Raw genomic sequence first — 15,765 nt, forward strand, 5'->3', positions numbered from 1 at the left:
TGTCTGTCTTGTGCTGTGTGTGTTGTGCTGTGTGTGTTGTGCTGTGTGTGTTGTGCTGTGTGTGTTGTGCTGTGTGTGTGTTGCTGTGTGTGTTGTGTAGGCGGTGCTGTGTGTTCTGTCTGTCTTGTGCTGTGTGTGTTGTGTGTGCGGTGCTGTGTGTGTGTTGTGCTGTGTGTGTTGTGCTGTGTGTGCGGTGCTGTGTGTGTGTTGTGCTGTGTGGGCGGCGCTGTGTGTGTTCTGTCTGTCTTGTGCTGTGTGTGTTGTGTGTGCGGTGCTGTGTGTGTGTTGTGCTGTGTGTGTTGTGCTGTGTGTGTTGTGCTGTGTGTGTGTTGTGCTGTGTGGGCGGTGCTGTGTGTGTGTTGTGCTGTGTGTGTTGTGCTGTGTGTGTGTTGCTGTGTGTGTTGTGTAGGCGGTGCTGTGTGTTCTGTCTGTCTTGTGCTGTGTGTGTGTTGCAGTGTGGGGCGGAGCTGTGGGCGGAGCTGTGTGTGTTGTGTGGGCGGAGCTGTGTGGGCGGAGCTCTGTGTGTGTGTGTGTGTTGCTGTGTGGGCGGAGCTGTGTGTGTGTTGTGTGTGTGTTGCTGTGTGGGCGGAGCTGTGTGTGTTGTGTGGGCGGAGCTGTGTGGGCGGTGCTGTGTGTGTGTTGCAGTGTGGGCGGTGCTATGTGCTTTGCTGTGTGGGGCGGAGCTGTGGGCGGAGCTGTGTGTGTGTTGTGTGGGCGGAGCTGTGTGGGCGGTGCTGTGTGTGTTGTGTTCCCGCCCACTGAGGACTTTGTAACTACCGCGGAGAATTATGGGGATGAGACATCCCGGGCCGGAAAGAAATGGGGGAGAGGTGAGGAGCAGCGTGCAGGGACGTGTGACTGGGGGCGCGGGGATGTCGGGAGACGCAGGACTGTCAGCACGGTGCAGACGTGCGGTTCTTGTTGCGGTGATTGTATTAGGATGCGCTGGGAATACTGTGCAATGAAATGAGGCAGCGGTGCGGTGCCGCAGCAATGTGCACGGCGTCCTGTCAGATGCCGCAATCGCACAGAATGGGGCAGTGAGTAGAAAGAAACAGCTCCAAAAATGGTCTCCAGAAAGATCAACTACAACACAAAGGGAAATCCCTAAACGTCCCGGACATGAGTGCAGGACGCCCCCTAATCACACCTATACCCCCATAAGCCACAGATCAGAATCCCAGGGGTGCGAGGGGCGGCGGAGGAGAGACGTAACGGTGGCGAGGGGCGGCGGAGCAGGAGAGACGTAACGGTGGGGGGCGGCGGAGCAGGAGAGACGTAATGGTGGGGGGCGGCGCAGCAGGAGAGACGTAACGGTGGGGGGCGGAGGAGCAGGAGAGACGTAATGGTGGGGGGCGGCGGAGCAGGAGAGACGTAATGGTGGGGGGCGGAGGAGGAGCGACGTAACGGTGGGGGGCGGCGCAGCAGGAGAGACGTAACGGTGGGGGGCGGCGGAGCAGGAGAGACGTAATGGTGGGGGGCGGCGGCGGAGGAGGAGCGACGTAACGGTGGCGAGGGGTGGTGGAGGAGGAGAGACGTAACAGTGGCGAGGGGCGGTGGAGGAGAAATGTAACGGTGGCGAGGGGCGGTGGAGGAGAAATGTAACGGTGGCGAGGGGCGGTGGAGGAGAAATGTAACGGTGGCGAGGGGCGGTGGAGGAGAAATGTAACGGTGGCGAGGGGCGGTGGAGGAGAAATGTAACGGTGGCGAGGGGCGGTGGAGGAGAAATGTAACGGTGGCGAGGGGCGGTGGAGGAGAAATGTAACGGTGGCGAGGGGCGGTGGAGGAGAAATGTAACGGTGGCGAGGGGCGGCGGTGTAGGAGAAATGTAACGGTGGCGAGGGGCGGCGGTGGAGGAGAAATGTAACGGTGGTGAGGGGCGGCGGTGGAGGAGAAATGTAACGGTGGCGAGGGGCGGCGGTGGAGGAGAAATGTAACGGTGGCGAGGGGCGGCGGTGGAGGAGAGACGTAACGGTGGCGAGGGGCGGCGGAGCAGGAGAGACGTAACGGTGGCGAGGGGCGGCGGAGCAGGAGAGACGTAACGGTGGCGAGGGGCGGCGGAGCAGGAGAGACGTAACGGTGGCGAGGGGCGGCGGAGCAGGAGAGACGTAACGGTGGCGAGGGTCGGCGGAGCAGGAGAGACGTAACGGTGGCGAGGGTCGGCGGAGCAGGAGAGACGTAACGGTGGGGGGGCGGCGGAGCAGGAGAGACGTAACGGTGGGGGGGCGGCGGAGCAGGAGAGACGTAACGGTGGGGGGCGGCGGAGCAGGAGAGACGTAACGGTGGGGGGGCGGCGGAGCAGGAGAGACGTAACGGTGGCGAGGGGCGGTGGAGGAGAAATGTAACGGTGGCGAAGGGCGGCGGAGGAGGAGAGATGCAACGGTGGCGAGGGGCGGCGGAGGAGGAGAGACGTAACGGTGGCGAGGGGCGGAGGAGGAGAGACGTAACGGTGGCGAAGGGCGGCGGAGGAGGAGAGATGCAACGGTGGCGAGGGGCGGCGGTGGAGGAGAGCAGTTGATGCATCATTTTCATTTGTCTCAGACTTCGCCCATTACGCCTCCTCTCCTGTTCCTCGCAGGCCTCGTCTGGACAGGCTCTTCCTGAGCCGATTCCTGGCTCTTCAGTCTGTGCTGTTTCCAGGATGGACCTCAGAGAACGCGCTGATGCTGCTGACGTTACTGATTGTGGCACTGACAGGTCTGCAAAATAATCTGCGTGTGATCAGTGCAGGGCAGTGTAGTCTGTGTGTGATCGGTGCAGGGCGGTGTAGTGTCTGTGTGTGATCGGTGCAGGGCGGTGTAGTGTCTGTGTGTGATCGGTGCAGGGCGGTGTAGTGTCTGTGTGTGATCGGTGCAGGGCGGTGTAGTGTCTGTGTGTGATCGGTGCAGGGCGGTGTAGTGTCTGTGTGAGCGGTGCAGGGCGGTGTAGTGCCTGTGTGTGTGAGCGGTGCAGGGCGGTGTAGTGCCTGTGTGTGTGAGCGGTGCAGGGCGGTGTAGTGCCTGTGTGTGTGAGCGGTGCAGGGCGGTGTAGTGCCTGTGTGTGTGAGCGGTGCAGGGCGGTGTAGTGCCTGTGTGTGTGAGCGGTGCAGGGCAGTGTAGTGCCTGTGTGTGTGAGCGGTGCAGGGCGGTGTAGTGCCTGTGTGTGTGAGCGGTGCAGGGCGGTGTAGTGCCTGTGTGTGTGAGCGGTGCAGGGCGGTGTAGTGCCTGTGTGTGTGAGCGGTGCAGGGCGGTGTAGTGCCTGTGTGTGTGAGCGGTGCAGGGCGGTGTAGTGCCTGTGTGTGTGAGCGGTGCAGGGCGGTGTAGTGCCTGTGTGTTTGAGCGGTGCAGGGCGGTGTAGTGCCTGTGTGTGTGAGCGGTGCAGGGCGGTGTAGTGCCTGTGTGTGTGAGCGGTGCAGGGCGGTGTAGTGCCTGTGTGTGTGAGCGGTGCAGGGCGGTGTAGTGCCTGTGTGTGTGAGCGGTGCAGGGCGGTGTAGTGCCTGTGTGTGTGAGCGGTGCAGGGCGGTGTAGTGCCTGTGTGTGTGAGCGGTGCAGGGCGGTGTAGTGCCTGTGTGTGTGAGCGGTGCAGGGCGGTGTAGTGCCTGTGTGTGTGAGCGGTGCAGGGCGGTGTAGTGCCTGTGTCTGTGAGCGGTGCAGGGCGGTGTAGTGCCTGTGTGTGTGAGCGGTGCAGGGCGGTGTAGTGCCTGTGTGCGTGAGCGGTGCAGGGCGGTGTAGTGCCTGTGTGTGTGAGCGGTGCAGGGCGGTGTAGTGCCTGTGTGTGTGAGCGGTGCAGGGCGGTGTAGTGCCTGTGTGTGTGAGCGGTGCAGGGCGGTGTAGTGCCTGTGTGTGTGAGCGGTGCAGGGCGGTGTAGTGCCTGTGTGTGTGAGCGGTGCAGGGCGGTGTAGTGCCTGTGTGTGTGAGCGGTGCAGGGCGGTGTAGTGCCTGTGTCTGTGAGCGGTGCAGGGCGGTGTAGTGCCTGTGTCTGTGAGCGGTGCAGGGCGGTGTAGTGCCTGTGTCTGTGATCGGTGCAGGGCGGTGTAGTGTCTGTCTGTGTTCGGTGCAGGGCGGTGTAGTGCCTGTGTGTGTGAGCGGTGCAGGGCGGTGTAGTGCCTGTGTGTGTGAGCGGTGCAGGGCGGTGTAGTGCCTGTGTGTGTGAGCGGTGCAGGGCGGTGTAGTGCCTGTGTGTGTGAGCGGTGCAGGGCGGTGTAGTGCCTGTGTGTGTGAGCGGTGCAGGGCGGTGTAGTGCCTGTGTGTGTGAGCGGTGCAGGGCGTTGTAGTGTCTGTGTGTGATCGGTGCAGGGCGGTGTAGTGTCTGTCTGTGATCGGTGCAGGGCGGTGTAGCCTGTGTCTGTGATCGGTGCAGGGTGGTGTAGTCTGTGAGATCGGTGTAGTGCCTGTGTGTGTGAGCGGTGCAGGGCGGTGTAGTGCCTGTGTGTGTGATTGGTGCAGGGCGGTGTAGCCTGTGTCTGTGATTGGTGCCGGGTGGTGTAGCCTGTGTCTGTGATTGGTGCCGGGTGGTGTAGCCTGTGTCTGTGATTGGTGCCGGGCGGTGTAGCCTGTGTCTGTGATTGGTGCCGGGCGGTGTAGCCTGTGTCTGTGATTGGTGCCGGGCGGTGTAGCCTGTGTCTGTGATCGGTGCCGGGCGGTGTAGCCTGTGTCTGTGATCGGTGCCGGGCGGTGTAGCCTGTGTCTGTGATCGGTGCAGGGCGGTGTAGCCTGTGTCTGTGATCGGTGCAGGGCGGTGTAGCCTGTGTCTGTGATCGGTGCAGGGCGGTGTAGCCTGTGTCTGTGATCGGTGCAGGGCGGTGTAGCCTGTGTCTGTGATCGGTGCAGGGTGGTGTAGTTTGTGAGATCGGTGCAGGGCGGTGTAGCCTGTGTGTGTGATTGGTGCAGGGCGGTGCATTGAGTCCCGTACATCGGGGTCCCCTGTGCCGCCTGCCCACCTCTCGCTTTTCTTTTCCAGGGCAGCTGGTCGTCTATCAAGTTGGGATTTTGCCCAGTCAGTTTTATGGGGTCCTGTCTGATCGAGATCTGGGTGGTTTCCGGCAGCTGGTGGTGCTGGCTCTGCTGCTGATTTTGGCCATTTCTCTGGTGAGCAGCGCGTCGTCCTGCTGTGTGCGGCTGAGCTGCTGCCTTTGATCTTTGGGATTAGTTTTACAGTAGGACTTTCCTGTGGAACATCCATAGATTTCCATGGTGGCGTGTGGTGGGCATGGTCTATGCTGCCAGTAATCACCGCACACGGTCCACGCTGCACACGCTCACAGATGTCAGAAGTGTGGCCCGTGGATGGTGGCGGGGACGTCAGTGACACAGTATGACTTTCTCTCCGCAGCTGCGCAGTGTGGAGCAGTACGTGAGCAAGCTGGTGTACGTGAGCTGCCGCCAGGTCCTGACGGGACATCTTCACCGGCTCTACTTCACCAAGCAGGTGTATTATACACTGAGCGTGGAGCGGCCGCAGCTGGATAACCCGTACGTCACCAGTGGTAAACTGGGCAATGCCCCTTTCCGTGCCGGGACCACCGCCCTGCCGACTGCCCCTCTCTGTGCCGGGACCACCGCCCGGCCGACGGCCCCTCTCCATGCCGGGACCACCGCCCAGCCGACGGCCCCTCTCCGTGCCGGGACCACCACCTGGCCGGCCGGCTCCCTGCATGCCCTCTTTTTGGGCCGTTAGACTGGGGGTTGGGGAGGATATGCCGCTGTGATTCGGGCACTGTGGTGCGGCAGCCGTAAATGCGGTGACATTGATTCCTAACCTGTGGCATTTTCTTCCAGGGATCAGCGGATGACCCAGGATGTGGAGCGTCTGTGCCGGGAGCTTGGTACTGTTGCCAGTAAGCTCCTAACCACGCCATTCACACTAGTGTATTACTCTTACCAGTGCGCCGTCAGGTCAGTCCCGCTGCGCTCCTACATTGCTGCCTGATGGGCTGCAGCGTTTTCATGCTCATGTCCCCATGTTTGCAGCACGGGCTGGATGGGACCACTCTCCATATTCGGCTACTTTGTGGTGGGGTCGCTGCTGAACAGACTTCTCATGGGCCCCATTATCCCAAAGCTGGTGCAGCAGGAGAAGCTGGAGGGCGATTTCCGGTGAGTCCTGGCGTCATGTGTGATGCCTCCATCTTGCCCTACAATGTACTGAAGTACAGGCAGCCTATTCCACTGTGGGGATCGGTGATTTACACCCGAAATATTGTGGTGAGAGGAGACCGGGCCTGTGGGCAGCCCTCACTGATATATTTACAGAGGTCATTATCTGCTCCGCCGCCGCCGCTATAGTCTTTTTTTCTATTTTTATTTTTTTGTTGAAATTTTACAAGATTAATATAAAACTCAAATACAGAATTGAGGTTATTGTCCGGTCTTCTGAACTCTCAGGAATATGTGCTGTTCAATGGTTAATAAGGAGAAAAAGACAAGCCAAAAATGGGGAGAAGGTGCAGGCCACCAGACGAGGGTAAGAAGCGAGGGGTAGGACGAGAGGGACCAAGGAGCTTGGTGGCATGGGGATGGCATCCCGAGGGCCCTGGGTCTGTCTGAGGCCGGCGCCCCTGTCGATGTAGGTGAGATGGGGCGGTTGGTTTCCAGGCTCTTGCTGTTTGCGGTTTGGTGGCCGTGCTCACGTATGGGAGCTGGATACCTTACCGTTCCCTTGGGGAACCTTCAGTATGTAATTTAGGGGGTCTCAGGGAAGGCAGATGGAGGACAGGCTTTCTACCGGCTCCTCCACCGTACCCCAAAGGCAGTAATAAGACTGCTTTCCCAGAAGATATAAATGAGGGTGCCAGTATGCCCTCAGCTCCTCCAGCAGCGGGCGGAATTGACAGGAGAGCCGGGGTGCGGCACCAATGCAGGTAGAGGAGGCGGATGCTCGGCCCCATGCAGGACTCACATTTCTGGGGAGTATTCTGGTATTCACTCCAGGCTGTTTCCATGTGTCTATGGCGCAGGGGGATGAATGTTGAGAGGTTGTAGTGTTTGGTAGATGGCAGTGAGAAGACCCTTGATGGAGGGCAGCTGCCGGAGTCGCCTCAGAGGGAGTTGGGGGAGATTGTTCGAGCACACTGGCTAAAAATTACATACCGGCAGACTTGTTAGTAGTGGAAATATTCCCCGGGAGGTAATGTACCAGAGCCGACCATTTCCCAAAAGGGTGTGCTTCAAGGTGAGGGCATTAATCTTCTCCACTATTAAAATTCCTGTCAGGAAAACGACACCCACTTGGGTCAGACCTTGCAGCTCTCTGGCGCCCCCTTATCCTGCTGGTCAAACACGGTATTGACCGAGGATACGCACGGGTGCAGCTGCTCTAATTTATGTTGACTATTGTGGCACGTGATGTGACAGGACGTATATATACCACCAGTTCCTTCCAGGAACGTATATATACCTCCGACCAGCCACCCTCAAACCACAATATCACATAAATACTGGTATACTGCCACCACCGATCGCTTAACAGGTGGATCGGGTACCTGGTAGGTAACGTGAATTAGCGGGTGAGGAACGTGTTTGCTCGACATAGGACAAGAAGAACGAAGCTGGTAAATAATAATGATTTACTCCCGAAAGGTGGGCAGTGTTTACAAAAGATATACAAGATATTATAAAGGAGACCATTTACATGTATGCATAAACAGTTATTAAAATAAAAGGGATAAGTAATAGCAAAACCTGCTTCACAAGGTGATGGTCTCAGATTTTGTGGGGGGGACGGCTCCCCGGAAATTAGACTTGATTCCTTCACGCAGCGTGTAGTGCATGCGTCTGGCGTCCCTGGTTGGAATGGCTTGAAAAATGGCCGATCTGGTTTTTAGCAAGCAGCCAAAACTCTGGGGAACACCCCTTATTTACCTTACAAGGGGGCTCGGCTTTGCGAGCCCACCCAGCTGCAGAAGACCTAAAAAATCCTTCAGATTCCATATCTTGGTGTGGGGGGGTCCCACATCCAAGAGGGAGATATCATCTGGACCGTCACCAATATTCATGAAGATAGATATTAAATATGAAACCTCTATGACGCTCAGAAGCTCAGAATCCATTATCTCAGTTCCCGGTCATTCCTCAGTTATGCAAGTTATACTATTGTAATGGGCAAAAGGTGAGCATTCCAAAAACGTGGTTCCGATGTTTCTGTCAGACCTGTGCGTGATTAGAATTGGCATAAAACGTTCGTACAATTAAACAATGGGATTTTTTGGAGGGATTTTCCGGTTTGTACCAGTGCTTGTCCTGGACTGAGGTTTTATGGCGGGTCATAAAGATTCCTGGTTTGGGGAAAAGCAAAAGTGAGTTCTATGTCTTCACTTACAAACAGATAGGGGGTGGGGTTTTTTTTTTTTCTTTTTAAAACATCTCTTATTTTTTAAAACTCGGGCAAAAATACCTTTTGCCTGACAATTCCCATTGAGGACCAGGGTCCGACCAGTCGGCCGCCAGGCTCTCGGCCATCACTGGATTATAAAGGAATCCTAGGGATCGGTTGGGGCTAACAAGAAGCTAAATGGCGACCACGGGGTCTAAATGGTGACCACGGGGTCTAAATGGCGAGCAGGGGGCCAGGGAAAGTGCGATGACATCAGAGGGTTTAACCCATCTATAGTAAGCAAACGGGCCATGTAAGAGGGGCCGATCTCAGATCCTGAAGGGTCTCAGTGACATAAGGTGAAGAAAGAAAGAGACTCCGATCCATCACTAAACTGCAACCTGCAATGTTCTGTGTATCGAGGAAATCGTCCGACCCCTGTATACAGCTGTTATAGTGTCGGCCCCTGTATACAGCTGTTATAGTGTTGGCCCCTGTATACAGCATCCTACAGTAAGTGACAGCCTCGTATATCACATCCTACAGTAAGTGACTGCTCCGTATATCACATCCTACAGTAAGTGACAGCCCGGAGCCATTGTCTGCACACCTTCTTACTATCTCTTTGTGGTCGGGTATCGGTTCCTGTGTCCGTCTCCTCGTCGCCCTCCTTTCGGGTCATCTGCACTCTTTCTTACTATCTCTTTGTGGTCGGGTATCGGTTCCTGTGTCCGTCTCCTCGTCACCCTCCTGTCGGATCGTCTGCACTATTTCTTACTGTCTCTTTGGTCGGGTATCGGTTCCTGTGCCCGTCTCCTCGTCGCCCTCCTGTCGGATCATCTGCACTATTTCTTACTGTCTCTTTGGTCGGGTATCGGTTCCTGTGCCCGTCTCCTCGTCGCCCTCCTGTCGGGTCGTCTGCACACCTTCTTACTATCTCTTCGGTTGTGTATCGGTTCCTGTGCCTGTCTCCTCGTCACCCTCCTGTCGGGTCGTCTGCACTCTTTCTTACTATCTCTTCGTGATCGGGTGTCGGTTCCTGTGTCCGTCTCCTCGTCGCCCCCCTTTCGGGTCGTCTGCACACCTTCTTACTATCTCTTCGTGGTCGGGTGTCGGTTCCTGTGTCCGTCTCCTCGTCGCCCTCCTTTCGGGTCGTCTGCACACCTTCTTACTATCTCTTCGGTTGTGTATCGGTTCCTGTGTCCGTCTTGTCGTCGCCCTCCTGTTGGGTCGTCTGCACTGTTTCTTACTATCTCTTTGTGGTCAGGTATCGGCGGCTGTGCCCGTCTCCTCGTCGCCCACCTGTCTGTCCGTCCTCTCCGGTCACTGGGTGGACTCCTTGTAGAGTTGTATCACCGAGAGGCGGTGTGGGGCCTGTGATGGGGAGGGAAGACGTCGGCCTCTTGGATCTGTGATTTCCTGACGTCTCCTCCTTGCTCACTTTGTCTCTGGTTTTGTGATTCTTCTCTCTGCAGTTTCAAGCATGTGGAGATCCGTGTAAACGCCGAGGCGGCGGCTTTCGCCAGGTAGGGTTGGGGTTATCTGACGTGCGGGAGATGTGTGGTAGAAATGTCACCGTCTTGTCTGCTTTTGTGACTTTTTTCTCCTGAAGTTGGTTTTCCGGACGCTCAAATATATAGTGGTGACTATTGTGTGTTAAAAGGGCCGGGTCGGTGGAGCACAGCAGGACGGCAAAGCGGCTGCAGCACCTCATCAGCGCACAGAAGGAGCTTATGACCCAGGAATTGTGGTTGTCTGGTGAGTGTAAGGGGCTGGTGGCGTCCTGTCCCGCCAGGGTATGGTGGGGGGGGTGGCAGGCGGCGAACTGTCCTCCGAGGGTATGGTGGGGGGGGGAGCAGGCAACATGGCGGCCTTTCTTACCACCTCTACTTTTCCCTGGCAGTTGGAACAAACACGTTTGATTACCTGGGCGGGAGTCTGAGCTACATGATCATCGCCATCCCCATATTTTCCGGAGTTTACAGTGAGATGAGCTCAGCTGCACTAAGTGAACTCATCAGTAAGGTGATGGCCGCTCCTTCTGCTTTCTCCACATGTGCTACTCCGTGTCCATCCCCTTATCTCTCTCCCCGCAGAACGCTTTCGTCTCCATTTACCTGGTGAACTGCTTCAGTCAGATCATCGATCTGTCCAGCAGCCTGTGTGATGTGGCGGGATACACCCACCGGTGAGTAAAGTGGGGGCAGCTGGGTGGTGGGTGTGTTACGAGGGGACGGCCGGGTGATGAAGGGGCGGCTGGGTGACAGTAACTGGGTGTGACGAGGGGGCGGCTGGGTGACTGTAACTGGATGTGACGAGGGGGCGGCTGGGTGACAGTAACTGGGTGTGACGAGGGGGCGGCTGGGTGACTGTAACTGGATGTGACGAGGGGGCGGCTGGGTGACGGTAACTGGGTGTGACGAGGGGGCGGCTGGGTGACTGTAACTGGGTGTGACGAGGGGGCGGCTGGGTGACGGTAACTGGGTGTGACGAGGGGGCGGCTGGGTGACGGTAACTGGGTGTGACGAGGGGGCGACTGGGTGTGACGAGGGGGCGGCTGGGTGACGGTAACTGTGTGTGACGAGGGGGCGGCTGGGTGACGGTAACTGGGTGTGACGAGGGGGCGGCTGGGTGACGGTAACTCGGTGTGACGAGGGGGCGGCTGGGTGACGGTAACTGGGTGTGACGAGGGGGCGGCTGGGTGACGGTAACTGGGTGTGACGAGGGGGCGGCTGGGTGACGGTAACTGGGTGTGACGAGGGGGCGACTGGGTGTGACGAGGGGGCGGCTGGGTGACGGTAACTGTGTGTGACGAGGGGGCGGCTGGGTGACGGTAACTGGGTGTGACGAGGGGGCGGCTGGGTGACGGTAACTGGGTGTGACGAGGGGGCGGCTGGGTGACGGTAACTGGGTGTGACGAGGGGGCGACTGGGTGTGACGAGGGGGCGGCTGGGTGACGGTAACTGTGTGTGACGAGGGGGCGGCTGGGTGACGGTAACTGGGTGTGACGAGGGGGCGGCTTGGTGACGGTAACTGGGTGTGACGAGGGGGCGGCTGGGTGACGGTAACTGGGTGTGACGAGGGGGCGGCTGGGTGACGGTAACTGGGTGTGACGAGGGGGCGGCTGGGTGACGGAAACTGGGTGTGACGAGGGGGCGGCTGGGTGACGGAAACTGGGTGTGACGAAGGGGCGGCTGGGTGACGGAACTGGGTGTGACGAGGGGGCGGCTGGGTGATGGTAACTGGGTGTGACGAGGGGGCGGCTTGGTGACGGTAACTGGGTGTGACGAGGGGGCGGCTGGGTGACGGTAACTGGGTGTGACGAGGGGGCGGCTGGGTGACGGTAACTGGGTGTGACGAGGGGGCAGCTGGGTGATGGGAGCCAGGTGTAATGAAGGGACGGCTGGGTGATGGGAGCGGGTGTGATGAGGGGAGGGCTTTGTGATGGGTGCCGGGTGTGATTTATGTCACCCATGGATCTTTACTCAGGATTGCAGAGCTGGACGAGGTGATGAGGGGCATCTTGAACGGGACAATGGACGAAGCCGAGGAGCAGTAAGATGGGGATGTTGGTTGTTATGATTATGTTGGTGATGATGGTGGTGGTGGTGATGATGAAGGTGATGGGGATCATGATGCTTTGGGCTCTATTGTTCTCGAGTTGGTGATGTTTTAGTATGTCATCGCTCTCTGTACAGATGTGGAGGCGGTTGTCTGATGTGAACCAGGTGAGATGAGTGGGCGGCTGGGTGATAGGAACCTGGTTTGATGATGGAGATGATGAAAGGGCTATTGTTGATGGTGATTATGAACTTAGTGGTAATTTGGATGTTGATTTTGATAGTTACGATGGTGGTGGTGCTGGTCACGGGATGATGATTATGTTAATAGTGATGAAGATGGTGGTGGCGATGATGGTTACAATGATGATGGTGGTCACTAGATGATGATTATGTTGATAGTGATGATGGTTACAATGATGTTGATGGTTGTTAGAGATGGGCAAACCCGTGGATGTTCGGATTCAGCCAAACATTAAAAAATTTTTTGTTCGGGTGCCAGAACAGTACCCGAACCCCATTCAAATGAGTGGGGGGCCCGAACATCCAGTTTTTCTCAATGCTGTCAACTATGTGACAACGCGATAAACACGAGCTCTGATCATTTGTAAGTTCGTTACCGCTGGTCAGAGCCCTGTGGTTCCCACGTAGCAGCTGTGACTGGCGGTAAAAAGGTTACTGGCGGTCACAAGCGTCGGCTGATGGGAGTACTACTCTCATCATCCTATACCTGGTCTCTCTGATAACAGGCGAGTATTCATCAGCTGGTGCCTATGCTATAGATACACTGTGTGCAGAATTATTAGGCAAGTTGTATTTTAGAGGATTATTTTTATTATTGATCAACAACTATGGTCTCAATCAACCCAAAAGAGTCATAAATATCCAAGCTTAATATTTTTGGAAGTTGGAGTGTTTTTTATTTAGATTTGGCTATCTTAGGAAGATATCTGTTTGTGCAGGTAACTATTACTGTGCAGAATTATTAGGCAACTTAATAAAAAACAAATATAATCCCATCTCACTTGTTTATTTTCACCAGGTAAACCAATATCCGTGCACAACATTTAGAAATAAACATTTTTGACATGCAAAAACCAAAAACATTAGTGATGAATATAGCCCCCTTTCTTTATGATGACACTCAGCAGCCTCCATCCATAGATTCTGTCAGTGGCTTGATCTGTTTTCGCTCAACATTGCGTGCAGCAGCCACCACAGCCTCCCAGACACTGTTCCGAGAGGTGTACTGTTTTCCCTCCCTGTAGATCTCACCACAGCCTCCCAGACACTGTTCCCAGAGGTGTACTGTTTTCCCTCCCTGTAGATCTCACATTTTATGATGGACCACAGGTTCTCTATGGGGTTCAGATCAGGTGAACAAGGGGGCCATGTCATTATTTTTTCTTCTTTTAGACCTTTACTGGTCAGCCACGCTGTGGAGTAGTTGGATGCATGTGATGGAGCATTGTCCTGCATGAAAATCATGTTTTTCTTGAACAAATACCGACTTCTTCCTGTACCACTGCTTGAAGAAGTTGTCTTCCAGAAACTGGCACTAGGTCTGGGAGTTGAGCTTCACTCCATCCTCAACCCAAAAAGGTCCCACAAGTTCATCCTTGATGATACCAGCCCATACCAGTACCCCACCTCCACCTTGCTGGCGTCTGAGTCAGAGTGGAGCTCTCTGCCCTTTACTGATCCAGCCTCTGGCCCATCCATCTGGCCCATCAAGAGTCACTCTCATTTCATCAGTCCATAAAACCTTTGAAAAATCAGTCTTAAGATATTTCTTGTCCCATTCTTGACGTTTTATCTTATGTTTCTTGCTCATAGGTGGTGGTTTTTCAGCCTTCCTTACCTTGGCCATGTCCCTGAGTATCGCACACCTTGTGCTTTTTGATACTCCAGTAACATTGCAGCTCTGAAATATGGCAAAACTGGTGGTGAATGGCATCTTGGCAGCTTCACGCTTGATTTTCCTCAATTCATGGGCAGTTATTTTGCTCCTTTTTTGGCCAGCACGCTTCTTGCGACCCTGTTGGCTATTGGCCATGAAACGCTTGATTGTTCGGTGATCACGCTTCAAAAGTTTGGAAATTTCCAGACTGCTGCCTCCCTCTGCAAGGCATTTCACAATTTTGGACTTTTCAGAGCCCGTCAAATCTCTCTTCTGACCCATTTTGCCAAAGGAAAGGAAGTTGCCTAATAATTAAGCACACCTTATATAGGGTGTTGATGTCATTAGTCAACACCCCTCCTCATTACAGAGACGCACATCACCAGATTTACTTCATTGGTAGTTGGCTCTGAAGCCTATGCCGCTTGGAGTAGGACAACATGGAGAAAAAGTATCATGTGATCAAAATACTCATTTACCTAATAATTCTGCAGTGTTTATATAAAAAAAACATGATGTGCGCTCCCTTGTATTTTTGATAACCAGCTCAAATAAAGCTGACAGCTGCAGCCCCAACTGTCAGCTTAAAATTGGCTGCTAATCAAAAATACAGGGGTCCCCAAGCATATTTTTAAATTATTTAAATAAAAAATTTAAAAAACGCTGTGGTGTCCCCCCCCCCCCCCCCCCCCCCATTTTTGCCAACCAGCCAAGCTAAAGCAGACAGCTGGAGGCTGATATTCTCAGACTGGAAAGGGGCCATGGATATTTGCTCTCCCCAGCCTAAATATTGAAGCTCGCAACCGCACCAGAAAAGGCTCATCTATCAGATCCGCCAATTCTGGCGCTTTGCCCGGCTCTTCCCACTTGCCCTGGTTCGGTGGCAAGTGGAGTAATAGTTGTGGGGTTGGTGTCAGCTTTGTAATGTCAGCTGACAGAAAGCCCACAGGTTTTGTTATGGAGAGGGGTCTATAAGACCATTACTAACCCCATAGTCATATTGTAGAAAGTACACAACCCATTATAAAGTCCAGCTCTTCTACGTCTAGGTGATTTGTTGAGCGCTGGCATGATGCGACCACTCAGCAAGCCAGCCAGAACACACTGAGACAGGAGCGTGATTACGCCCCTGCAGTGTGTAGCGCTGACTTGAGGAAGGTCACCGGAGTTCATAGCTGATACGTTGGTCACCTCACTGACATCACCGCTCGCTGCATGAGGATGTTCACTAGCGCAAGTAAAGCTGGCAGCTTCAGGCTGCAACCCCCAGATGTCTGCTTTAGCTTGGCTGATTGTCAACAATGGGGGGAACCTATGCTGTTTTTTTTTAAATTATTTATTGAAATAATTAAAAAATACAGCACGGGACCCATCTATTTTTGATAACCAGCCAATATAAAGCTGACAGCTGGAGGCTGTCAGCTTTGTTTGTGCCAATTAGTGAAAATAGAGGGGATCGCACGTCATTTTTTTTAAAATTATTTATTCATAGCATGGGTGCCAGCTGGTGAATTCTCTCATCAGCATTTCCTGCTCTCGCTGCTATCAGCGAGACCAGGCATAGAATAATGATTAGTACTCTCATCAACCAACTCCTGTGACCGGCGGTAACCTTTTTACCGCCGGTCACAGCTACTGCTGGCTCACACGCTGTCATCTGTATGACAGCATGGGGACCGCAGCGCTCTCACCGCCGATCAGACCCAGTGTTTCTCGTGCTGGCACACAGATGACGGCATGGGAAACAGCCGATGTTCGGGCTTTTGAACCTGAATAGTAACACGGACTTCATGGAGAAGTCCGTGTTCAGGATCTGAGCACGGACACTAGGTGTGGTGGTCACCAGATGATTATAGTGACACTGATGATGATGGTGGAGATATTGGTGATAATGGTTTCGATGATGTTGGTGATGGTAGTTGTGGTCACCAGATGATGATTATGTTGATAATGATGATGATGTTGGTGGTTGTGATGGTTAAAATGATGGTGGGGTTGGTGGTGGTCACCAGATGA

General features: G+C 54.8%; 1 protein-coding gene across 4 annotated transcripts in view; it reads left to right on the forward strand.

Annotated features, from left to right (window-relative positions):
* The first annotated feature begins 703 nt into the window (after positions 1 to 703).
* Positions 704 to 15,765, forward strand: part of ABCD4 (ATP binding cassette subfamily D member 4) — a 99,125-nt gene continuing 84,063 nt past the window's right edge. For all 4 annotated transcript variants that reach the window (XM_073638170.1, XM_073638171.1, XM_073638174.1 and 1 more), the window contains exons 1-11: positions 704 to 830; positions 2,579 to 2,697; positions 4,939 to 5,066; positions 5,311 to 5,450; positions 5,757 to 5,873; positions 5,949 to 6,074; positions 9,765 to 9,815; positions 9,953 to 10,047; positions 10,193 to 10,314; positions 10,386 to 10,477; positions 11,779 to 11,844. In XM_073638170.1, the coding sequence (XP_073494271.1) occupies positions 820 to 830; positions 2,579 to 2,697; positions 4,939 to 5,066; positions 5,311 to 5,450; positions 5,757 to 5,873; positions 5,949 to 6,074; positions 9,765 to 9,815; positions 9,953 to 10,047; positions 10,193 to 10,314; positions 10,386 to 10,477; positions 11,779 to 11,844 (1,067 nt within the window). In that variant the 5' untranslated portion in view covers positions 704 to 819. The remainder of the gene's footprint in view (positions 831 to 2,578; positions 2,698 to 4,938; positions 5,067 to 5,310; positions 5,451 to 5,756; positions 5,874 to 5,948; positions 6,075 to 9,764; positions 9,816 to 9,952; positions 10,048 to 10,192; positions 10,315 to 10,385; positions 10,478 to 11,778; positions 11,845 to 15,765) is intronic.

Source organism: Phyllobates terribilis, unplaced genomic scaffold (genome assembly GCF_046119375.1).
Source record: "Phyllobates terribilis strain yellow unplaced genomic scaffold, ASM4611937v1 Scaffold_7__3_contigs__length_470593459, whole genome shotgun sequence".
In the NCBI taxonomy this organism is placed as follows: domain Eukaryota; kingdom Metazoa; phylum Chordata; class Amphibia; order Anura; family Dendrobatidae; genus Phyllobates; species Phyllobates terribilis.